Genomic DNA, 26,357 nt, shown 5'->3' with positions numbered 1-26,357 from the left:
CCTGAGTGAACGCCTGCTCTGATTTTCAGCCTGACATCTGGTTTGTGCGGGATTATGAATGAGGAGCAGACCGCAACTAAATCCAGTGCCATGCTTGCAATCTCGGCCACATGGTTTATGCCATTCTCCTTGGGAACCCCAGACACCACCATATCTGTGGAGGGGGAGGGGGGGGGAGAGAAGAAACAGGAGACAGCATCAGCAGAATGGACCACTCAGTGTTTAATAGCCTCCCTTTTGCATTTTTGCAGGTTTTCTTTGTTTAATGCAACCAGCAGCTAAGAAGACACTCGCACATCTTATAAAGTGTTACAACAAGCAACTTGTATTGTAAAGTGCCTTTACTGTCATGAAACTTCCCAGGGCACTTCATAAAGATTATCAAACAAATCCAAGCCACATAGGGAGCTACGACAAGCACTCGAACCAAGAGGTATATATTAAAGAGTGTTGAAGGAGGAGAAAGATAAAATATTGAGGGAGCAAATTCCAAAGTTAGGACCCAGACAGCTGAGGCCTGGCAGCCAATGAGGAGAGAAGGAAGTGCGAGCTGCTCTAGTGACCAGAGTTGTTGGACCTCCGAGATCTCGGAGGGTTGGAGGTCAAATCCGAGGTTAGAGGCTCATTGCTCGATTGGCCTCCACGATAAAGGGATTAACAGATGGGTTAACACACCTGTCATTTGTGGGACCTTGCTGTGGACAGATTGACTGCTGGATACGGCTGCATTGCAATACTGACTGCCCTTCAAAAACAAATTGCGCTGAAAACACCTGGAGAGGTCCTGCAGATTAACGAGGTGGCATATCAATTCATCTTATTTTGTTCCGGTTTTGGGTTATCTACCTGAAACATTCTTTTGTGATATAAAAATAATCCCTTTTTCTTTCTGGCATTTATCAGGTTTTTCTCACAATGATCAAGAGGAACAAATAAAACCATGGAGGTGGAGGGCGGATTCCCAGTGATCTTCAAAATAATGGCCCTAAAAACCTGCCGGGAATAAGGTCGTCTCTGTCCCTACCACCATTCATTGCCAAGTATAGAAACTTCTGGAACCATTGGTTATGTGGGAGAGCACCACTAGTATGCTCATCATGAGTATGTGGCTGGTCTTTTCCTGCCCGTCAATGTCCTGTGTCCTGTCCATGTGGCTGTAGGTACACCCAAAGTGCTGTTGGGAGGGGGCAGTTCCAGGATTTTGACCCAGCGACAGTGAAGGAACGACAATATAGTCCAAAGTCAGGGTGGTGTGTGAGAACATTCAGGTGGTGCTGTTCTCGGGTATCTGCTGTCTGTGTCCTACCAGACGGTACAGATTGCGGGTTTCGAAGCTGCTGTCAAAGGAGCCTGGGTGAGTTGCTGCAGTGCATCTTGTCGAGGTTACTGCATGCCGGTGATGGAGGGGGGCGCGAATACTTAAGGTGTAGGTGGGGTGCCAATCAAGCAACCTGCTTTTCTCGGATTGTGTCAAGCTTCTCGAGTGGCCCCCTATCAGTGATCGACAGATAAGGGCCCCATCTACCGGCCTCGTCACGCCCCACTTGGTGACACGTCAAGGCCGGTAAATCCCGTGCGGGCAGTTAGGTTCTCTTGAATATGTCTGTGCAGGGGTTACCCAAGGCACGGGATTGAGTGTCCTCACCTCAAAGACCTCTCCATGGCGCTGTTTAGCACCGGTTTCCATAAACATGGATGAAGTTTAATGACACTTGGAGGTTCTCCCAGGCGATCGGGCACTGGGCCGGCTGGTACCCTGGCACCTTGGCACTGCCAGCCTGGCACCCTGGCAGTGTCACCTGTGTGCCACTCGGGTACCAAACTGCCAATGGCAGGGCACCCAGGTGGCACTGTCAGGCTGGTAGGGGCATGGTCAGGACGTCAGGTTGGCTCTGCCAACATTGCATCTTGCCCGTGCCAGGAGCGGGCCTGGGGGTGCCCAGCCCTTAAGGGTTGGTGTGCCTGGAGACCATGGTTGGGGCCGAGAGATCGGACACCATCTAAAGATGGCACCCCAATCTCGTCCTGCACTAGCAAGCTGAGCTTGTTAGTGCAGGACAGGGGTCTAAGTGTGGCCTAGGCGAGGCAAGGGTCAAGAAAGAAGCAGAGTTCTGTTTAATAGCGGGGTCACTCTCGACACTGCAAGCACTGGGAAACACACAGCTAAACACGCCCAACACGGGAGTCTGTTTTCCCCCACTAAATCGCGCTCATGATTTCACAAGTTCAATACAGCAGAACAGTAGCAGTTCTATGTTTCCATTAGTCTTTTCAGCTGAACTGAAAAACAGAGAGAGATAGCTGGGAAATCACTCAGTATATTTACAACACTCAAATGCTCGGTCACCTCCCCATGGCATCACAGTCAATTTATATTCAATATATATTATATAGGGGCTGGTTTAACACAGCGGGCTAAACAGCTGGTTTGTAATGCAGAACAAGGTCAGCAGCACGGGTTCAATTCCCGTACCAGCCTCCCAGAACAGGCACCGGAATATGGCGACTAGGGGCTTTTCACAGTAACTTCTTTGAAGCCTACTTGTGACAATAAGCGATAATTATTATTATTCCTTATTGGCTTATTGTCCTGTAGAAAGCCCCTGTCTAAGGGGGAATATGGTTATGGTTGTGCAATGGTAGCATTGCAGTCGTCCTGTGTGTAATTAGCTCCTGCAGAGGATGGACAGCCAGCCCTATATTGCCCCTAATGCAGCACAATTCCATTCAACTGGCATCTCAGTCAGAGGCGCCTTGATAAAGTGACACATGACAGATATTTACATGTGCTGCACACATTAAATTGACTTGGCATCGGATTGACTCAATCTTTTTCCATTGGTAGCATTCTGATGTTCCGTTCAGAACATCAGGGGCTGTTTAGCTCACAGGGCAAATCGCTGGCTTTGAAAGCAGACCAAGGCAAGCCAGCAGCACGGTTCGATTCCCGTAACAGCCTCCCCGAACAGGAATGTGGCGACTACGGGCTTTTCACAGTAACTTCATTTGAAGCCTACTCGTAACAATAAACGATTTTCATTTTCAGAAGGTGGTGTGTTTGGGCCCCAAGAAATGCACACCTATTCCAGACCGACAGTCCAGCTGAGGGAGTGCTGGCATGGAAGTGACATGGAGTGCCAGCACTCCCTCCCTTCACAAGAAATGCTAACCTGAGACTCCTGTCTGTCACAGCAGTTCAGCTGGATATTAGAACATAGAACATAGAATATAGAACATAGAACATAGAAAAATACAGCACAGAACAGGCCCTTCGCCCCACAATGTTGTGCCGGACTTTTGTCCTAGATTAATCATAGATTATCATAGAATTTACAGTGCAGCAGGAGGCCATTCGGCCCATCGAGTCTGCACCGGCCCTTGGAAAGAGCACCCTACTCAAGGTCAACACCTCCACCCTATCCCCGTAACCCAATAACCCCACCCAACACCAAGGGCATTTTTGGACACTAAGGGCAATTTAGCATGGCCAATCCACCTAACCTGCACATCTTTGGACTGTGGGAGGAAACCGGAGCACCTGGAGGAAACCCACGCACACACGGGGAGAACGTGCAGACTCCGCACAGACAGTGACCCAAGCCGGAATCGAACCTGGGACCCTAGAGCTGTGAAGCAATTGTGCTATCCACAATGCTACCGTGCTGCCCTTAAGAACAAACTAAAATTAATATTTAAGATCCGAAGGGGAGGAGAGTAATCTCTTGACACCCTGGCCCAATATTCCTTCCTCAACCAGCACCAATAGAACAGATTGATCGCTCAAATCCTTTCTGCTTCTGGGATCTGTGCAATAAAATAACTGCTGCATTTGCCATTATTCTGTGCACCTGAAGCACCTTAGGCCATTTCCAAAAGATGTGATAAGGTTCTATATTAATGCACACCTCTGTTTGCATATCTGTGAGACCTTAACATTTCAGTGGGAAGAATTAGTGTGTGCTTCCTTCAATAGATTAAATGAGGAAGATGCATTAATGCAGTCTGAGTGGAGTCTTTGTTGAGAGACTTTTTAACTTTGGCCAAAGACTGTCTTGCTATGGAATAAGCTGAGAAAGGAGGGCTACCCTACCAGGCTCTCTCTCTCTCTGCCTTACTTGAAATTTGTCTGGTTCTCAAGCTGTTGCCAGAGAATCTTCATCTGAGTGCAACTCGTCTGCATGTGGACCACCTGCAAAGCCGAGGCAAGAAGAATTAATCCAGCCCTCTGTTCTCCTCTACTCCAAAGTTCCAGGATCATTGAAATGTCTTCACATGAGGGAACTCCAGATCAACAGCACCAGTACTATGCAAGCTTCATCCTTTTTTTTCTAATGGCAAATTCTAAAGCCCATCGTTGTAGAGAGACGCTGGGAGGATTCTCTGATCCCGTGCCGGGTGGGAGATTCGCAGGGGGGGGGGGGGGGGGGGGGGGGGGGAGGGGCGCGGATCCCGTGACGCCGCTCCAGACGCCGGGGCCGCCGATTCTACAGCGACCGGAGAAGAATCGCCACCAATGGCGGACGGCGCGATCGACCACAATGCTGGTCGAGGGCTACTCAACGCATCCCCCCCCCCGCGATCGACAGGCCAAATGCCGCAGAGTTCGGCCGAGTCCCGCTGGCGTCGTTAGTGTGCGGTCCTACCTGGCGGGACCTTGGTGTTCTGGCTTGTGGGGGACTGCCCTGGTGGGGGGAGGGGGGATCCGACTGCGGGGGGGGGGCCTCCATGGGGGCTACCGATCGGCGGCGGGCTAATTCCGGGGGGGGGAGCTACATTCGTCCGCACCGGGCCCTGTAGGGCTCCGCCATGTTGCCCGGGTGCCAGCGACCCACTCGCATGCGCGGAACCGTGCCAGCCATAGCGTGCATGCATGGACCCGTGCTGGCCGTGCTGAGGCACACATCGGCAGCTAGAGCTGCGTGAAGCGCTCCAGTGCCGTGCTGGCCCCTGTGCGGCGCAGGATCGCTTTTTCTAGCGGCCAGAAGACGCAGTCATAAAACGCGTTTACGACGGCGTCAACACTTAGCCCCATTATCGGAGAATCCCGTATTTGTTTGTCCTTTGTTTGTATAAGCATGCGTGTGTGCTGGGGGGGATTTTTAGGAAGAGGTAGATTGTTTATAACCAGTTCTTGCAACATGGTTAAAAAGTTTTGTTTCCTAATAAAAAGAATCTTGTGTTTATTGAAAGAGGCCAGGTTATTATTTAGTCTATTTTATTCTGGGTACCACAGAAATTAGACAAACATCCTGATAAGGAAATGGAACTGTTAAATCAATAGTGCGACCAGCGGAGTGATGGGGCTAGATAATACACACACTACCCCCATCCCAATTGTAACAGCAACTGTTTCAGCCTTCTTTGCTGATTGAAACTAAGCAGGAAAATTACTCAGTATATTTAAAACATTCAAGTGCATATTGAAAATGATTGATGAGATGAGAAATTAACATACTTATCCCATCAACAAAGCAGCCCTTAAATTTGTCCTTCTTTAAAAGAAACTAAACGCCAACTCTCATTTCCATTAAAAAATAGTCGTGACTTTAATTTCATGTCATGCATTCATGGTGACCAGATATTTTCTGGGTTTGGATACAGTAAGGACGTTTGTCAATTTGCAAAAGAGAACGTTGCCCTGGCATTTTAATTGTTCCCTTCACATCTGGCAAGCAACACAGAGCCCCATACAGGATCATTAAATGTTATTATTAACATGGAGAAGCAGAAATACCCTTAGCCATTTGGGAGGAATCATTTTTGTTGCGGACCCTGCAATAAACACTCGCGATATTGTTAGCCTGAAATAGCTCGAATTCTTATATCTGTCACTGTGTTCTTTGTGAACTAAAATGTAATATGTATGAAATTGGGTTCATATAATATAGTCAGCCCAACAAGAGCAAGTGGTGTCACATAGGTTAACCATTCTATTTCAGAGCTGCCCTTGTACTTCCCAGAGATAATTTATAATGCAAAGACGCCACGCAAAGAATGGTCGTTTATTTAAAAAACATTCCTCCTGGCTCAAAGCCAAACAGCCAGAGGCCAAAGATAACAGTAAATTGAGTCTCAGTCCAGAATAATCTAGTCTTTATCACAAGAATCTGTGCATTGTCCTGCAGTCCTCCAGGCATCTGTAAGACACACATACTGTTCCTCATGGCACAAATTACAATGAGTCTACAGCTTAGAAACAGGCCATTTGACCCAAATGATCCATGCTGGGTTTTAGGCTCCACATGAGCCGCCTTCCGTCCCACCTTATAGCGGCCAATAGCATATATTTCTGCTTTGTCCCTTGAGTTTAACCAGCTTCCGCTCAAATGTATCGATTTTATTCTCCTGTGGCTACGAGTTTGACATTCTCACCACTCTCTGGGTAAAGACCCTGAATTCCCAGATTGGATTTATTGGGAACAATTCTTTTTTAAAATGGCTTCTAAATTTTCCCCCAATAAGTGGAAACATTTTCTTCATGTCTATCTATTCAACACGCGAATCACTTGATAGGCCTTTATCCATAAGACCATAAGACGCAGGAGCAGAATTAGGCCACTCAGCCCATCGATTCTGCTCCGCCATTCAATCATGGCTGATATTTCCTCATCCCCATTCCCCTGCCTTCTCCCCATAACACCTGATCCAGTCTGTTTTGAGCCTCTGTATTTTCAGGAGATAATTCCTATTCAACATTTCCTGATAGCTGCATCCTCGCAGTTCTGGCATCATCGGGCAGAATTTGCTGCCCTCCCCTGTGGCGTGCTTAGTTACGGTGGTGTTTAGTCTAGCAGGGGGGCATGGGGTGAGGACTCCATCACCTCTGTCTTGATTAAATCCAAGGTAAAGATCGCCAGGGATATCATTCCAGCCCTGCCTCCACTTGAGGCCCTGGAGGATGCAATTAATGCCCAGTTAAGGGCCTTATCCTAGTGCTGTTGCGATTAAATCAGTGGTTGGCGAGGGCTCCCCATCCAGGGAGGGCAGTTGAAAAGAAAACTCTGGTGTTTTACTTCTGGGATGGGAGAGGGGTGGTATCCTTCATTGTGGGACATACTGGGGACGATTCTCCAAAATGGAGCCCAAGTGTTTGCGCCGTCGTGAACGTCATCGCGTTTCACGATGGCGCGAAACAGGCATGGGGACGACCGATTCTGTCCCCCACAGGGGGGCCAGCACGGCGCTGGAGCGGTTCACGCCGCTCCAGCTTCCCTTCCCGGCACCGCGCCAACCCGCGCATGCGCGTGGGACTTCTTCAGCGCGCCAACCCCAACTCAACATGGCATCAGGGTTCAGAGGTCGACCGCACAACAAAGTAGGCGCGGTGGGGGGGAAAAGCCGGCCCGCCGATAGGTGAGCCCCAATGGCGGGCCAGACCCCATCTGGCCCCCCCCCCTCCCCCCCCCCGGAAGGAGCGCTTTTCCCCGCCCCACAGGCCGCCCCCCCCGACCCTTCGCGCAGAGTTCCCGCCGGCAGCGACCAGGGGTGAACAGCGCCGGCGGGTCTCTGCCATATCCACACGGCCGCTCGGCCCATCCAGGCCGGAGAGGCCCCACCGATTCCAGCGGCCCGCGGCCAGCGCCACGTCAAACGAGCCGGCGCAAATGACGGCGGTTCTCTGCACCTCGGAGAATCGCGCGGCAGCGTTGGGGCTTCGTGGCGCTGTTGCGTTGATTCTCCGGCCCGGCACCCTCAGGGAGCCCTTGTTGCCGACTCCTTTCCCCATCCAGCACTGCCCCTCCCAGTAATCCCCTCCCGCCATCACACACCTGTGGCTCGAGTCACTGACAGTCCTCAGCCTCGAGTGGGTGCAGTACCGGCAGGAGCCACTGTCTCCCAGTGACACTGCTGAACAACAAGGAGCTGCCAGTCTCTGATTGATTGGCGGCTCTTTCGGGTTGGATTCCACCCCTTCTCACAACCCATTTAAGTGCCTAATTTGCACTAAACATGGCATCCTACCCAAAAAGAGACAACGGGGACTTTCCCACCTTGAATTGGTGAGACTCCTGTCACCTGCATTAAATACCACTCAGATATGTGAAATATATTTTTGCACTCTTTGACAATCCCTCTATATTCTTTTTCTAATTGGAAGGCCAACACTATGCTCCAATTGTGTCTAATCCAAGCTCCAGGCAATGTTTCCATGACTTCCCACTTTTCAATTCTATCCCTCCAGGAAGTCCCCTGCAACCTCAAAGAAATGGCCTCCTTCTGCATTGAAAGGATTCTATACGTTTTATAAATGAGACTAGGGAGTAAATTCATGCTGAGAGGCTGCGTGGGTCAGAGATGGAGCCTCAATGTTACAGTGCTCCTCAACATGCTGTTTCTTTGGGATTTGTTCCCTGGTGAGAGTGCAGAACTGGAGGTTTTGCTAGGACTGTTCTTAGCAATGCTTGTCTCACTGGCGAATGAATCCTCGATCCAAACTGTGACATCTTGGGTAGTACAGAGTACGTGTACGCTGAATAAGAGCATTGAATTAAACTTGATGATCCCAACATTTCGAGGACACAGAAGTCTGACTTCAAAGCAACACCTTCCTCTATTGTTGACTTTATTCCAAATTGGGGAGAAGTGTCGGCGTGGGATTCCTCCGGGTGCTCTGGTTTCCTCCCACAGTCCAAAGATGTACAGGTTAGGTGGATTGGCCATGATAAATTATTGCCCTTAGGTCCAAAAAGGTTAGGTGGGGTTACAGGGATGGGGTACAGGTGTGGGCATAAGCAGGGTGCTCTTATCAAGGGCTGGTGCAGAACCGGTAAGCCAAATAGCCTCCTTCCACACTGTAATTTCTATGCTATCTATGTTACACGGCTATCGACGTAACTGACCCACTTCTCCCCAATTTGACTCAGGGAGAATGTGCAGACTCCGCATCCCAGACATTGTCCCAAGCCGGGAATCGAACCCAGGTCCCTGGCGCTGTGAAGCAACAGTGCTACCCATTGTGCTACCGTGCACCCACTAACAGAGGCCTTGTTAAAGTGGAGGAACTCGCAGTCACGTTCTGACAATCAGAAAGAGAAGCCCAAAGCTTATGTTGGGCAACATCTGAGCAGGAAGCCTTTGGATAATCTATCACTCCAGTCTCAAAGCTATCAATAATTTTTCCACTGGATAAAAGCATATTATTGCAGATGCTGGAATCTGAAACGAAAGGGAAAATGCTGGAAAATCTCAGCAGGTCTGGCAGCATCTGTCGGGAGAGAAAAGAGCTAACATTTCGAGTCCGATGACTCTTTTTCAAAGCTAACAGACAGAGAGAGTGGGAAATATTTATACGAGGAGTGAGAATGAAAGATGAGTCATAGCCACTGAAACCCAGGGAAACCGGGTGCTAATGGCCACAGATACTAAGAGGAAAGAGTGTTAATGGTTGTCCCCAGAGAGGACAAAAGATGTAAAAGGTCAAACAGCAGGGAAACTAACATCAGAGGATGTGTGGGGGGAAGGGAAGGGGGAAGCAAAGAGGAGAAAGGTGCAGGAAAGGTGGATAAGATTGGGGGGGGGGGGGAATTAAATGTATATTAAGAAAGAAAGAAATGGTAAAAGGCAGTTAAAATGAAATGAAAACAAACGGGTCGAGGTGGGTCTGATCATCTGAAGTTGTTGAATTCGATGTTCAGGCCGGAAGGCTGTAGTGTGCCTAACAGGAAGATGAGATGTTGTTCCTCCAGTTTGCGTTGCGCTTCACTGGAACATTGCAGCAGGCCAAGAACAGACATGTGGGCATGGGAGCAGGGTCTTTTGTTAAAATGGCAATCAATAGGAAGGTCAGGGTCCTGAATGCGCTCAGACCGAAGATGCTCAACAAAGCGATCACCCAGTCTGCGTTTGGGCTCTCCGATATAGAGGAGACCACATTGGGAGCAGCGAATACAATAGACCAGATTGAAAGAGGTGCAAGTGAAACGCTGCTTACCTGGAATGAGTGTTTTGGGCCTGGGATGTGAAGCATGGAAGAGGTAAAGGCGCAGGTGTTACACCTTCTGTGATTGCATGGGAAGGTGCCATGGGTGATGGGAGGGGTACTGGGTATGGTGGAGGAGTGGACTAGATTGTCTCGGAGGGAACAGTGTCTGTGGAATGCTGACAGAGGGAGTGAAGGGAAGATGTGTTTGGTGGTGGCATCACGCTGGAGTTGGCGAAAATGGCGGAGGATTGTGCTTTGCATACGGAGGCTGGTGGGATAATTTTTCCATTCAGGAGATGCAATATACGGCAAATAGACTTAAGGTGAATCTGTGTCCCAATAATAACAACTTGCAACTTTGACATAGTAAAGCATCCTGAATTGTTTCACAGGAGTGCTAAGTCCAGGGGTATTCAGTATTTAGGAAGGACAGACAAAATGTAAAAGGCGGTGCAATTGGATTGCAGATTAAAGAGGAAATTAACACAATAGTGTGGAATGATGGGCTGGTTTAGCTCAGTGGGCTAGACAGCTGGTTTGCAATGCAGAACAAGGCCAGCAGTGCAGGTTCAACTCCTGTACCAGCTTACCTGAACAGGCGCCGGAATGTGGCGACGAGGGCCGTTTCACAGTAACTTCACACTTATGACAATAAAAGGCTGTTATTATTATTAGCTCCGACAATGTGGAATCTGTATGGATAGAGCTGAGAAACACCAAGGGGCAAAAAACATTAATTTTTTTTTTATAAATTTAGAGTACCCAATTATTTTTTCCAATTAAGGGGCAATTTAACGTGGCCAATCCACCTAACCTGCACATCTTTGGGTTGTGGGGGCGAAACCCACGCAGACACGGGGAGAATGTGCAAACTCCTCACGGACAGTGACCCAGGGCCAGGATTCGAACCCAGGTCCTCAGCGCCGTAGGCAGCAATGCTAACCACTGTGCCACCGTGCTGCCCTGCAAAAAACATTAATGGGCATCGTATAAATATCCCCAAACTGTATTGGTAATGTTGGGAATGGCATTAAACAGGAAATTAGAGACGCATGTGATAATGGAACAGCTGTAATTATGGGTGATTTTAATCTGCCTATAGATTGGGAAAATCAAAGGTAACAATATGTAGAGAAGGAATTCCTGGAGTGTATATGGATGGGTTTCTGGATCAATATGTTGAGGAGCCAACGGGCCATCCTAGACTGGGTACTGTGTAATGAGAACAGAATCATTGGCAATCTAGTTTTCCGAGACCCCTTGGGGATGAGCGACCATAATATGATAGAATTTTCATCAGGATGGAGAGTTAAGTAGTTGGTTCTGAGATTAGGGTCCTGAATCTTAATAAAGGAAACTACAATGACATAAGGCGTGAGTTGGCTTTGATCAATTGGGGAATGTTACTCAAAGGGATGACAGTGGATAGGCAACGGCAAACATTCAAAGAGCGCATGGAGGAACTGCAATAATTGTTTATTTCTGTCTGGCACAAAAGTAAAATGGGAAAGGTGGCCACTTCATGGCTTACAAGGGAAATTAGAGATAGTATTCGATCCTCGGAAGAAACATACAAATTGACAAGAAAAACTACAGGTCCGAGGATTGGGAGCACTTTCGAATTGAGAAAAGTAGGACCAAAGGTTTGATTAAGAAGGGGAAAATTGAGTACGAGAGTAAGCTTGCAGAGAACATATGAACTGACTGTAAACATTTCTATAGGTACGGGAAAAGAAAAATAATTGGTGAAGACAAATGTAGGCCCCTTACATTCAGAAACAGGGGAATTTATAATGGGGGTCAAAGAAATGGCTGAGCAACTAAATACATACTTTGGCTCTGACTTCACAACTGAGGATACAAATAAAGATACCAGAAATGTTGGTGAATACAGGGTTTAGTGAGAGGGAGGAACTGAAAGAGATGAATATTAGTAGGGAAATAGGCCAGGATTCTCCGAGTCTGCACCGGCTTGGAGAATTGGAGTTGACACTGAGACGGCCCACGACGCCGGTCTGACACTGGGACGCGTTTCTCCGGCGACCGGAGAATTGCCGCCACCCGCGCACGTGCAGTCGCCGTGGCGCCAGTCAGGGGCCGTTGAATGAGGCCCCCCCGGCCATTCTCCGTGGTCGACCAGCCGAGTTCCCACTGGCGTGGTTCTAGCACGGTTCCACCCGGCGGCAGCTTGGACCCGGGGCCGCAGTGGCCATCCTGGTGGGGGAGGGGCGGGGGCATCAGACTCTGGGTGGGCCTCCACGATGGCCAGGCCCGCGATCAAGGGTCACCGATCGGCAGGCGTGCGCGATCCGGGGGGCCTACGTTCTTCCTCGCCGGCCCGCCGTGTTGCGCGGACCCTCGGCTGGCCGCCGTGCGCATGCGCAGACCCGCGGCGAGCAGTGCAGGGCTGCGTATGGCAGCTGGAGCAGCGCAGAGCACTCCAGCACCGTGCTGGCCCCCTGGGGGCAGTAGAATCACTCGGCCAAGAGGCGCATTGATGCCGGCGTGAAACACTTAGCTGCGTTTTCAGAGAATCACGGCCATGGCGTTGGGGAAATTAATAGGATTGAAGTCTGATAGATTTCCAGGGTTTGATAATCTGAACCCCAGAGTACTTGAGGAAATGGCACTAGAAATAGTGGATGCATTGGTGGTCATCTTCAAAGATTCTATAGACTCTGGAACAGTTCCTGCAGATTGCAGAGTAGGGGATTGCAGGGGATTTGGAACCTGAATTGTAGCTCCAGTATACAGGAGGTTGAGAGTAGTGAGGTCATGAGTAAGGTTTCAAAGTTGCAGGAGTGTACCGGCTGGCAGGAAGGTGGTTTAAAGTGCGTCTACTTCAATGCCAGGAGCATCTGGAATAAGGTAGGTGAGCTTGCGGCATGGGTTGGTACCTCGGACTTTGATGTTGTGGCCATTTTGGAGACATGGATAGAGCAGGGGCAGGAATGGTTGTTGCAGGTGCCGGGGTTTAGATATTTCAGTAAGCTAAGGGAAGGTGGGAAAAGAGGGGGAGGGGTGGCATTGTTAGTTAAGGGCAGTATTACGGTGGCAGAAAGGACGTTTGGTGAGGACTCGTCTACTGAGGTAGTATGGGCTGAGGTTAGAAACAGGAAAGGAGCGGTCACCCTGTTAGGGATTTTCTACAGGCCTCCGAAAATTTCCAGAGATGTAGAGGAAAGGATTGAAAAGATGATTCTGGGTAGGAGCGAAAGTAAAAGGGTAGTTGTTATGGGGGACTTTAACTTTCCAAATATCGACTGGAAACACTATAGTTTGAGTACTTTAGATGGGTCCGTTTTTGTCCAATGTGTGCAGGAGGGTTTCCTGACACACTATGTCAATAGGCCAACAAGAGGATTTAGTACTGGGTAATGAACCAGGACAGGTGTTAGATTTGGAGGTAAGTGAGCACTTTGGTGATAGTGACCACAATTCGATTACGTTTACTTTAGCAATGGAAAGGGATAGGTATAAACCGCAGGGCAAGAGTTATTGCTGGGGGAAAGGCAATTATGTTGCGATGAGGCAAGACTTAGGATGCATCGCCTGGAGAGGAAAACTGCAGGGGATGGACACAATGGAAATGTGGAGCATGTTCAAGGAACAGCTACTGCGTGTCCTTGATAAGTATGTACCTGTCAGGCAGGGAGGCAGTGGTCGAGCGAGGGAACCGTGGTTTACTAAAGTAGTTGAAACACTTGTCAAGAGGAAGAAGGAGGCTTATGTAAAGATGAGACGTGAAGGTTCAGTTACAAGTTAGCTAGGAAGGACCTAAAGAGAGAGCTAAGAAGAGGCAGGAGGGGACATGAGAAGTCTTTGGCAGGTAGGATCAAGGATAACCCTAAAGTTTTCTATAGATATGTCAGCAATAAACGAATGACTAGGGTAAGAGTAGGGCCAATCAAGGACAGTAGTGGGAAGTTGTGCTTACTGGAGTCTGTGGAGATAGGAGAGGTGGTAAATGAATATTTTTTGTCAGTATTCACACAGGAAAAAGACAATGTTGTTGAGGAGAATACTGAGATACAGGCTACTAGACTAGAAGGGCTTGAGGTTCATAAGGAGGAGGTGTTAGCAATTCTGGAAAGAGTGAAAATAGATAAGTCCCCTGGGCTGGATGGGATTTATCCTAGGATTCTCTGGGAAGCTAGGGAGGAGATTGCTGAGCCTTTGGCTTTGATCTTTAAGTCATCTTTGTCTACAGGAATAGTGCCAGAAGACTGGAGGATAGCAAATGTTGTCCGATTGTTCAAGAAGGGGAGTAGAGACAACCCCGGTAACTATAGACCAGTGAGCCTTACTGGGGCTGTGGGCAAAGTATTGGAAAGGTTTATAAGAGATAGGATGTATAATCATCTGGAAAGGAATAATTTGATTAGAGATAGTCAACACGGTTTTGTGAAGGGTAGGTTGTGCCTCACAAACCTTATTGAGTTCTTTGAGAAGGTGACCAAACAGGTGGATGAGGGTAAAGCAGTTGATGTGGTGTATATGGATTTCAGTAAAGCGTTTGATAAGGTTCCCCACGGTAGGCTATTGCAAAAAATACGGAGGCATGGGATTCAGGGTGATTTAGCAGTTTGGATCAGAAATTGGCTAGCTGGAAGAAGACAAAGGGTAGTGGTTGATGGGAAATGTTCTGACTGGAGTCCAGTTACTAGTGGTGTACCACAAGGATCTGTTTTGGGGCCACTGCTGTTTGTCATTTTTATAAATGACATGGAGGAGGGCGTAGAAGGATGGGCGAATACATTTGCAGATGACACTAAAGTCGGTGGAGTTGTGGACAGTGCGGAAGGATGTTACAAGTTACAGAGGGACATAGATAAGCTGCAGAGCCGGGCTGAGAGGTGGCAAATGGAGTTTAATGCAGAAAAGTGTGAGGTGATTCATTTTGGAAGGAATAACAGGAAGACAGAGTACTGGGCTAATGGTAAGATTTTTTGTAGTGTGGACAATCAGAGAGATCTCGGTGTCCATGTCCATAGATTCCTGAAAGTTGCCACCCAGGTTGAGAGGGTTGTTAAGAAGGCGTACGTTGTGTTACCTTTTATTGATAGAGGGATTGAGTTTTGGAGCCATGAGGTCATGTTTCAGATGTACTAAACTCTGGTGCGGCTGCATTTGGAGTATTGCGTGCATTTCTGGTCGCCGCATTAAAGGAAGGATGTGGAAGCATTGGAAAGGGTGCAGAGGAGATTTACCAGCATGTTGCCTGGTATGGAGGGAAGATCTTATGAGGGAAGGCTGAGGGACTTGAGGCTGTTTTCGTTAGAGAAGAAGGTTAAGAGGTGACTTAATTGAGGCATACAAGATGATCAGAGAATTAGATCGGGTGGACAGTGAGAGCCTTTTTCCTCGGATGGTGATGTCTAGCACGAGGGGACATAGCTTTAAATTGAGGGGAGATAGATATAGGACAGATGTCAGAGGTAGGTTCTTTACTCAGAGAGTAGTAAGGGCATGGAATGCCCTGCCTGCAACAGTAGTGGACTCGCCAACACTAAGGGCATTCACATGGTCATTGGATAGACATATGGATGATAAGGGAAATAGTGTAGATGGGCTTTAGAGGGGTTTCACAGGTCGGTGCAACATCGAGGGCCGAATGGCCTGTACTGCACTGTAATGTTCTATGTTCTATTATAACTCCACTATTTAAAAAAGGAGGCAAATGGTACCACAGCGGTTAGCGCTGTTGTTTCACAGCGGCAGGGTCCCAGGTTTGATTCCCGCTTGGGTCACCGTCTGTGCGGAGTCTGCACGTTCTCCCCGTGTCTGCGTGGGTTTCCTCCGGGTGCTCCGGTTTCCACCCACAAGTCCCGAAAGACGTGCTGTTAGGTAATTTGGACATTCTGAATTTTCCCTCAGTGCACCCGAATAGGTGCTGGAATGTGGCGACTAGGAGCTTTTCACAGTAACTTCATTACAGTGTTAATCTAAGCTTACTTGTGACAATAAGGATTATTATATTATATTATACTGTATAGAGAAAATAGGGAAAATAGAGAGAAAATAGGACCAGTAAGCCTGACGTCGGTAGTGGGGAAAATTCTCAAATCCATAATCAAACATATTATAGGAGAGCACTTAGAAAATAATTGCAGGATCGGACAGAGCCGGCATGGATTTATGAAGGGGAAATCATGCTTGACAAATCTACTGGAAGTCTTTGAAGATGTAACTAGTAGATGTAATTTAGGGGCTGGTTTAGCACAGTGGGCTAAATAGCTGGCTTGTAATGCAGAACAAGGCCAGCAGCTTAGGTTAAATTCCCATTCCAGCCCCCCCCCCCCCCCCCCCGAACAGGCGCCGGAATGTGGCGACTAGGGGCTTTTCACAGTAACTTAATTGAAGCCTACTTGTGACATTAGTATTACATAGATACATAGAATTTACAGTGCGGAAGGAGGCCATTCGGCCCATCGAGTCTGCACCGGCTCTTAGAAAGAGCATCCTACCCAAGGTCAACACCTCCACCCTATCCCCATAACCCCATAACCCAGTAACCCCACCCCCAACACTAAGGGCAATTTTGGACACTAAGGGCAATTGATCATGGCCAATCCGCCTAACCTGCACACCTTTGGACTGTTGGAGGAAACCGGGGTACCCGGAGGAAACCCATGCACACATGGGGAGGATGTGCAGACTCCGCACAGACAGTGACCCAAGCCGGAATCGAACCTGGGACCCTGGAGCTGTGAAGCGATTGTGCTATCCACAATGCTACCGTGCTGCCGTGCTAATATTAGTATTAATAATACTAATATTAGTATTATTAGTAGTAGAGTTAATGAGGAGGAGCCAGTGGAAGTGGTATATTTGGACTTTCAGAATAATAATAATCACTTATTGTCATAAGTAGGCTTCAATGAAGTTACTGTTAAAAGCCCTTAGTCGCCACATTCTGACACCTGTTCAGGGAGGCCGATACGGGAATTGAACCTGTGCTGCTGCCTTGTTCTGCATTACAAGCCAGCTATTTAACCCACTGTGCTAAACCAGCCCCTTAAGGCTTTTGACAAAGTCCCACATAAGAGATTAGCATTTTAAATTAAAGTACATGGGATTAGGGGTAGTGTATTGAGATGGACAGAAAACTGGGGGCACAGGAAACAAAGAGTAGGAATTAACAAGTCTTTTTCAAATTGACAGGCAATGACTAGCGGAGTATCGCAGGTTTCCGTCCTGGGACCTCAGCTATTCACAATATATATTGATGATTTAGATGGGGGAACAAATGTGATATTCCAGATATCTATACATAAAGTTGGGTGGGAGAGTGAGCTGTGAGGAGGATGCAGAGATCCTTCAGTGTGATTTGGACAGGTTGAGTGAGTGGGCAAATGAATGGCAGACACAGTATAGTTTGGTGGCAAAACAAGAAGGTAGACTATTATTTGAATGGCCATAAATTAGGAGAGGGGAATATGCACCAAGTCCTGGGTGTCCTCACATACCAGTCACTGAAGGTAAGCATGCAGGTACAGCAGGCGGTAAGGAAGCAAGTAGAATGGTGGTCTTCATTGTGAGAAGATTCGAGTACAGAAACAGGGATGTCTTGCTGCAATTATAAGGGGCCTTGGTGAGACCACACCTGGTATATTGTGTGCAGTTTTGATCTCTTTATCTGAGGAAGGATGTTTTTCCTCTTGAGGGAGTGCAGCGAAGGTTTACCAGATTGATTCCTGGGATGGCTGGACTGACGTATGGGGAGAGATTGAGTCGGTTAGGATTATATTCTCTGGAGTTCAGGAGAATGAGGGGGAATCTCCTAGAAACCTATAAAATTCTAACAGAACTAGGACAGGGTAGATGCAGGAAGGATGTTCCCGATGGTGGGGGGGTGTCCAGAACCAGGGGTCACAGTCTGAGGATATGGGGTAGACCATTTAGGACACAGATGGGAAGAATTTTCTTCAGCCAGAGAGTGGTCGGCCTATTGAATTTGTTACCACAGGAAGTAGTTGAGGCCAAAACATCGTACATTTTCAAGAAGCAGTCAGATATAGGACTTCAGGTGAAGGAGATCAAAGGATCTGGGAGGAAGGCAGGAATAGGCTATTGAATTGAATGGACAGCCCTGATCACAATGAATGGCGGAGCAGGCTTAAAGGGCCGAATGGCCTCCTACTGCTCTTATTTTCTATATTGCTAATAAACACAATTGGACACTGAGCCATATAAGATATTTTAGGGCATTTGAGGTTTTAAGGAGTGTCTTAAAGGAACAAAGTGAGGTTGAAAGTCAGATAGGTTTAGGGAGTGGGTTTAGGGCCGAGAAAGCTGATGGCTTGGCCACCAATGGTAGAGCAATTAGAATTAGAGGCCAGACTTGGATGAGCACAGATATGTCAGAGGTTTGTGTGACTGGAAGAGATTGCAGAAATAGAAAGGACGAGTTCATGAGGGATTTGAAAACAATTGAGATGTTGCTCAACTGGGAGCCAGTTAAAATTTAGAAAGTATTTGAACACAAGAATTAGCAGCAGGAATGGGCATCTGGCCTTTTGCAGCGGTTCTGCCATTTGATAAGTCCTGATCTGATTCTCACCCCCCCCCCTCTCCCCCCCCCCCCCTCCCCCCCCCCCCCCGCCCCTCTCTCCCCCCTCTCCTCCCACGGGCTTAACGTACCCCTGTGCTCCAGGCAATACCTTTGATGGATTCCTGTTTTCTGAACCTGTTGTAAACCTTGACAATGTGATGCCACACATGCGAGGTATGAGTATTCAGTGAGTTGTGGGTTGGGGGCGGGGGGGGGTGGGGGGGGGAATCATGTAGTCGGTGGGGGCTCATTGAATATCTTTAAATGGATTTACATTAGGCCATTTCTGGATGTGAACTTCACCAGTGAAGGGAGTAGAAAATTAAAAAATCATAGAATCCCTACAGTGCAGAAGGAGGTCATTCGGCCCATCGAGTCTGCACCGACCCTCTGAAACAACACCGTACCTAGGCCCAGCCCCCTGCAAAGCCATAACCCCACCTAACATTTGCACACTAAGGAGCAATTTAGCATGGTCAATCCACCTAATCTGCACATCTTCGTGGGAGGAAACCGGAGCACCAGGAGGAAATCCATGCAGACACAGGGAGAGCGTGCAAACTACACATAGACAGTCACCCAAGGCCGGAATTGAACCTGGGTCCCTGGTGCTGTGAGGCAGCAGTGCTAACCACTGTGCCTCCGACGAGAATAGCGTTTTATGATTAACATAGAACGATTCAGCGCAGTACAGGCCCTTCGGCCCTCGATGTTGCACCGACATGGAAAAAAACTAAAGGCCATCTAACCTACACTATGCCCTTATCATCCATATGCTTATCCAATAAACTTTTAAATGCCCTCAATGTTGGCGAGTTCACTACTGTTGCAGGTAGGGCATTCCACGGCCTCACCACTCTTTGCGTAAAAAACCCACCTCTGACCTCTGTCCTATATCTATTACCCCTCAATTTAAGGCTATGTCCCCTCATGCTAGCCACCTCCATCCGCGGGAGAAGGCTCTCGCTGTCCACCCTATCTAACCCTCTGATCATTTTGTATGCCTCTATTAAGTCACCTCTTAACCTTCTTCTCTCTAACGAAAACAATCTCAAGTCCATCAGCCTTTCCTCATAAGATTTTCCCTCCATACCAGGCAACATCCTGGTAAATCTCCTCTGCACCCGTTCCAAAGCTTCCACGTCCTTCCTATAATGAGGCGACCAGAACTGTACGCAATACTCCAAATGCGGCCGTACTAGAGTTTTGTACAACTGCAACATGACCTCATGGCTCCGGAACTCAATCCCTCTACCAATAAAGGCCAACACACCATAGGCCTTCTTCACAACCCTATCAACCTGGGTGGCAACTTTCAGGGATCTATGTACATGGACACCGAGATCCCTCTGCTCATCCACACTACCAAGAATTTTACCATTAGCCAAATATTCCGCATTCCTGTTATTCTTTCCAAAGTGAATCACCTCACACTTCTCCACATTAAACTCCATTTGCCACCTCTCAGCCCAGCTCTGCAGCTTATCTATGTCCCTCTGTAACCTGCAACTTCCTTCCGCACTGTCTACAACTCCACCGACTTTAGTGTCGTCTGAAAATTTACTCACCCATCCTTCTGCGCCCTCCTCTAGGTCATTTATAAAAATGACAAACAGCAACGGCCCCAGAACAGATCCTTGTGGTACGCCACTCGTAACTGAACTCCATTCTGAATATTTCCCATCAACTACCACTCTCTGTCTTCTTTCAACTAGCCAATTTCTGATCCACATCTCTAAATCACCCTCAATCCCCAGCCTCCGTATTTTCTGCAATAGCCGACCGTGGGGAACCTTATCAAACGCTTTACTGAAATGCATATACACCACATCAACTGCTCTACTCTCGTCTACCTGTTCAGTCACCTTCTCAAAGAACTCGATAAGGTTTGTGAGGCATGACCTACCCTTCACAAAACCATGCTGACTATCCCTAATCATATTATTCCTATCTAGATGATTATAAATCGTATCTTTTATAATCCTCTCCAAGACTTTACCCACCACAGACGTTAGGCTCACCGGCCTATAGTTACCGGGGTTATCTCTACTCCACATTTGCTATCCTCCAGTCCTCTGGCACTATTCCTGTAGCCAATGATGACCTAAAAATCAAAGCCAAAGGCTCAGCAATTTCTTCCCTGGCTTCCCAGAGAATCCTAGGATAAATCCCATCAGGCCCCGGGGACTTATCTATTTTCACCTTGTCCAGAATTGCCAACACTTCTTCCCTACGCACCTCAATGCCATCTATTCTAATAGCCTGGGTCTCAGCATTCTCCTCCACAATATTATCTTTTTCTTGAGTGAATGCTGACAAAAAGTATTATTTTAGTATCTCGCTTATCTCCTCAGCCTCCACACACAACTTCCCACCACTGTCCTTGACTGGCCCTACTCTTACCCTAGTCATTCTTTTATTCCTGACATACCGATAGAAAGCTTTTGGGTTTTCCTTGATCCTACCTGCCAAAGACTTCTCATGTCCCCTCCTTGCTCGTCTCAGCTCTCTCTTTAGATCCTTCCACGCTTCCTTGTAACTATCAAGCGCCCCAACTGAAACTTCACGCCTCATCTTCACATAGGCCTCCTTCTTCCTCTTAACAAGAGATTCCACTTCTTTGGTAAACCACGGTTCCCTCGCTCGACCCCTTCCTCCCTGCCTGACTGGTACGTACTTATCAAGAACATGCAATAGATGTTCCTTGAGAAAGCTCCACATATCCAGTGCCCAACCCTTGCAGCCTACTTCTCCAACCTATACATCCTAAGTCATGTCTAATGGCATCATAATTGCCCTTCCCCCAGCTATAACTCTTGCCCTGCGGGGTATACTTATCCCTTTCCATCACTAACGTAAAGGTCACCGAATTGTGGTCACTGTTTCCAAAGTGCTCACCTACCTCCAGATCTAACACCTGGCCTGGTTCATTACCCAAAACCAAATCCAATGTGGCCTCGCCTCTTGTTGGCCTGTCAACATATTGTGTCAGGAAACCCTCCTGCACACATTGTACAAAGAACGACCCATCTAATGTACTCGAACTATATCTTTTCCAGTCAATATTTGGAAAGTTAAAGTCTCCCATAACAACTACCCTGTTACTTTCGCTCTTTTCCAGAATCATCTTCGCCATCCTTTCCTCTATATCCCTAGAACTATTAGGTGGCCTATAGAAAACTCCCAACAGGGTGACCTCTCCTTTCCTGTTTCTAACCTCAGCCCATACTACCTCGGAAGAAGAGTTCCCATCTAGCATCCTTTCCTCCACCGTAATACTGTCCTTGACTAGCAGCGCCACACCTCCCCCTCTTTTGCCCCCTTCTCTGATCTTACTAAAACACCTAAACCCCGGAACCTGCAACAACCATTCCTGTCCCTGCTCTATCCATGTCTCTGAAATGGCCACAACATCGAAGTCCCAGGTACCAACCCATGCTGCCAGTTCCCCTACCTTATTTCGTATACTCCTGGCATTGAAGTAGACACACTACAAACCACCTACCTGAACACTGGCACCCTCCTGCAAAGTCAAATCTGTGCTCCTGACCTCTAATTTCATGGAAATTCTCATGGATTCTCATGAGATTCTCATGGAATTTTCCACCCACACCACCATTCTCGCTGAATTCTCGCTGATGTGCCTGTTAATTTAACCTTACTTCATTCATAAGACAAGTTCTCCATAGGAACAGCTGAGTATGCCTATTTTGTATTGATCGTGATTGGTGATAAAAGTTGGAAAAACGGGAATCAGGTTGGATAAATTCCTTCAAATGATGGTAGTTCAGTAAATGTTGTTATTTTGGTGAACAGATTCCCAAAGGGATCGTCACGTGGTTAAAAGACCCTGTTGTTATTTAGAAAAGGACAAGGGGAGTTTTCCCTGCTACCCTGTCCAACATTTACACCTCAATCAACATCAGTAAAAAAAAAATGATCTGATGACCACATTGTGACGTGTAGGAAATGTCTCATCGGCAAATTGACTTCCATGCTTCCTATATTCTAACACTCAGTGCAGAAGTGCTTCATTGGCTGTGAGGTGTTTTGTGGTGCCTGAGATTGTGAAAGATGCAACATAAATGCAGGTCAATCTTTTTAACATTCTAACTGACAACATCACATTTTTTTCGCAAGTCACTTTGGCAGTGACCTTAAATCTATACCCCTTGGCTACTGAACCAACTATCTGCTCTATCCAAATCCAAATTTAACTATTTCAAAGAGAAGTTCATTAACACAGCATTCCGTGCTTTTCCAGGGAGTCTGCTCCATACATCAAATGCTATGCAATGAAAATAATTAATATTTAGCTTGGCAAACGACTCACGTTCTTGTGAAAGTGGTGTCGGAGCAGATTGTTTCTCAGTCAGAGTAAACTGTGATTACAAGACAACACCATAAATGTTTTGCCACAAGGACACATCATTAAACAGAAAATGGGACAGATGAACCCCTTTGGGGTTAATTTCTGTTCCATTTTTATTTTATTTTTCTTCTTATTCATTCTCAGGAGGGAAAGGCCAGTGTTTATTTGCCTTGTGAAGGTGATGGTGAACCAGCTCCTTGAATACAACTGAGTGGCTTGCTAGGTATTTCAGAGGGGGGCTAAGAGCCAATTACATTATTGTCGATATCGTGTGACATACAGGCCAGACCAGGCAAGGACAGAAGATTTCCTCCTGAGAAAACCATCAGTGAACTATTTATAACAATTCATATATATAGACATTGAATTTACAGTACAGAAGGAGGCCACTCAGCCCATCGAGTCTGCACCGCCCCTTAGAAAGAGCTCGTCACTCAAGCCCACACCTATGCCCCATACCCGTAACCCAGCAACCCCACCGAATCCCTTTGAACACTAAGGGCAATTTATCACGGCCAATCCACCTAACCTGCACATCTTTGGACTGTGGGAGGAAACCGGAGCGCCCGGAGGAAACCCACGCAGACACGGGGAGAACGTGCAGACTCCGCACAGACAGTGACCCAAGCCGGGAATTGAATCTGGGACCCTGGAGCTGTGCTAACATGCTGCCAAATATTCAATAGTTAAATAGATTAGCGATTCTAGATTTTTTTATTCCAGATTTATTTAGTTCAATTTAAATTCACCAACAGGTGTGGCAATGTCTGAGATGACGATCAGGATTCTCCGTGGATGTGATTCTCGGTTTTGCTGGCTCCCGACGGTGTGGGGCTGCCCCACAATGGGAAACCCCATTGACCGGCCGGCTAAACAGAGAATCCCACCGGTGGGGCAATTTAGCGTGGCCAATCTACCTATTCTGCACATCTTTGGGTTGTGGGGGTGAGACCCACACAAACACGGGGAGAATGTGCAAACTCATGGATAGTGATCCGGGGCCGAGATCAATCCCAGATCCTCGGCGCCATGAGACAGTAGTGCTAACCACTGTGCTGCCGTGGCACCCACTAGTGACCCATTGACCCATTTAGCATATTTACCAATAATTCCCATTCCACAGGAATTTGACAACAATGTAACACACTGGCTGGAATTCTCTGGCTGTTGGAATTCTCTGTTCCCAATTGGCCGCTCACCCCGTGTACGGGGTTCCTGGTGGCTCGGGATGGTTTCAAAGGGAAATCCCGTTGACAAGTCACGAGAGTAGAGAATCCCGCCGTCATCGAACGGTGCGCCGTTGGGAAAGACACGGCTGGGAAATCGGAAAATCCCAATGCTCAACAGATTCCACAATCTGCCATCAACTTCAATCTTTATGCAGATAAACCTTCTCTTTGCTTTTGGAAATTTGCCGCACGCCATTAAATGGCCGGAAAGTTCTGGCTCCTTGGTGGCAAGATCCACCGTGGCGTAGACGGTGAGCCATTCAAACATCCATTGATGTCGGCAGAACCGGAAGATCTGCCGGTGGGAAGGGCTGGAAAATCCTGACCAAACATTTTCCTGTCTCAACCAGATTTATATCCAACCCTCCATTCCTCTTCTACGTTTATAAGTTACGCAAGGGTCATTTCATTAACCCAAATAGGAAGCTATCTGCAACCCCTGATGGGAGGCATCAGTGTGAATATTTCATGATCAGGCATGAAATATATATGTCCTTTGCTGCACAGTAAAGCACACAGGGATTGTAATTTAAGTAAGTTCCAAGTGACTCATCAATAAAATTAAAATCAGCATAATTATTTTTGACCCAATTTCGTATTATTTGTTAAGAGTAAAGAAGCAGCTTGAATCCAGTTATGGTTAAGGCTGTGTTTTCTGCCCCCTGTTGTAAACGTAGCCACCATCTTTATAGGGGTAATGTGCAGCATTACGGACATGCACAGCCATCGCTGGCTCTGTCATTGCAAATATCACAGCTGGCACTGTCAGGGAACAATTGTAACCATCCCCTCCATCTATAGCTCACTCCAAACCTCACACACAGGGTTGGAAAGGGCAAGTCAAATGGCAGCCACTCCGTCTGCCCATCCTGGCTCCCAAACCTCAATTAAAATCTCACCTCCCATTGGTGTCCTTTTAGACATGAATTAAAAAGTGAAATATCAAAATAAATGGCTGGGGAGAGGGGGAAGATGCAGGGGAGACGGAGTCAGGGAAATGGAGAGTCCCAAAACCCCCTCCCCCCCCCCACCTTTGCAGGGCTCAGGAAGTGTGGAACTACTTGAATTTTTGCACCATGAATTTAGTTAGCTCAGAGGGATGGTCCGCCTGTTTGTCAGCGCGATCTAACCAAAGAAAAAGTCCGTCCTGGGCGGGAATCGAGTGGTCATTCGTGGGCCATGGACCACCCCGCTATATGACGGCACTCTGGGTTTTTTCCTGGCCTCGATGGGGAATGCCCCGGCGAAGCCACACTTAGCCGAAGATCCGCTGGTCAGTGCAAGAGGAGAGTGGGACACCATTTTAAAATGTTGCACTGATCTCACGACATCTTGGCGCGACCCCGGACCACCCCCCCCAACCCCCGCCCCAATGCCCATCTCACCTGTTGGGGGTCTTTGAGCCATCTGCACCCCACCTCACATGGGCAGGGAAGCCCCTGATCCCTGACCTGGGCACCTTGGCACTGCCAGCCTGGCACCCTGGCAGTGCCCCTGCCAGCACCACATGGGCAGTGCCAGGTTGGTACCCAGATAGCACCTCCGGGGCGCCCGGGGCTACTGAAAGAGTTCCCGGGTGGCACTACTAGGGTGCCAGGCTTAAAATGCCAAGGTGCCTGGGTGGCATCAGCAGTGCCAGGGTGCCGCCTGGCCCAGATACCAACCATCCAGGGGCCTTTGATCGCCTTGGAGACCTCCCCAAGTGCCCTTCCGTCTGATCCCCATTTGTGGGATCCAGTGCTGAACGGCGTCCAGCTGAGATCTCCTCAGCAAAGCTGGAAGGTCTTGGGAGCCGGTTCAATCTGGCATCGGCACAGCTAAGTGAGTTTTTAACCCACTTAACTCTGCAAGTGTGAGTCCCACAATTTGTGGGCGGGATTCAGATCACAAGATCTCTTGAGATCCCGTTAGATCTTGTGAGGCGTAATGACCTTCGGGGATCCCGGGGGAGGCCTCTTGTGGCATCTACCAACCACATCCCGCCCCGATTCCAGTGGGATGCAGCCTGTAAATCGCACCCTGTGGTTTATTTTGTGGTATATACCATTTTGGGGGGACACATAAATGAAATGAAATGAAATGAAAATCGCTTATCGTCACAAGTAGGCTTCAATGAAGTTACTGTGAAAAGCCCCTAGTCGCCACATTCCTGCGCCTGTCCGGGGAGGCTGGTACAGGAATCGAACCGTGCTGCTGGCCTGCTTGGTCTGCTTTAAAAGCCAGCGATTTAGCTCAGTGAGCTAAACCAGCTAGACGATGAAATCAAATTTATTATTAGAA

At 47.9% G+C, this 26,357-nt stretch overlaps 1 protein-coding gene across 1 annotated transcript in view; it reads right to left on the bottom strand.

The window, feature by feature from the left end:
• LOC119964113 (atrial natriuretic peptide receptor 2-like) overlaps positions 1-26,357 on the bottom strand; it is a 126,711-nt gene that overhangs the window by 33,481 nt on the left and 66,873 nt on the right. Inside the window, exon 21 of the mRNA XM_038793419.1 lies at positions 2-154. Coding sequence (XP_038649347.1) covers positions 2-154 — 153 coding nt within the window. The remainder of the gene's footprint in view (position 1; positions 155-26,357) is intronic.

This window comes from Scyliorhinus canicula, chromosome 4 (genome assembly GCF_902713615.1).
Source record: "Scyliorhinus canicula chromosome 4, sScyCan1.1, whole genome shotgun sequence".
Taxonomy (NCBI): Eukaryota; Metazoa; Chordata; class Chondrichthyes; order Carcharhiniformes; family Scyliorhinidae; genus Scyliorhinus; species Scyliorhinus canicula.
This window is presented reverse-complemented; position numbering and strand designations above follow the sequence as displayed.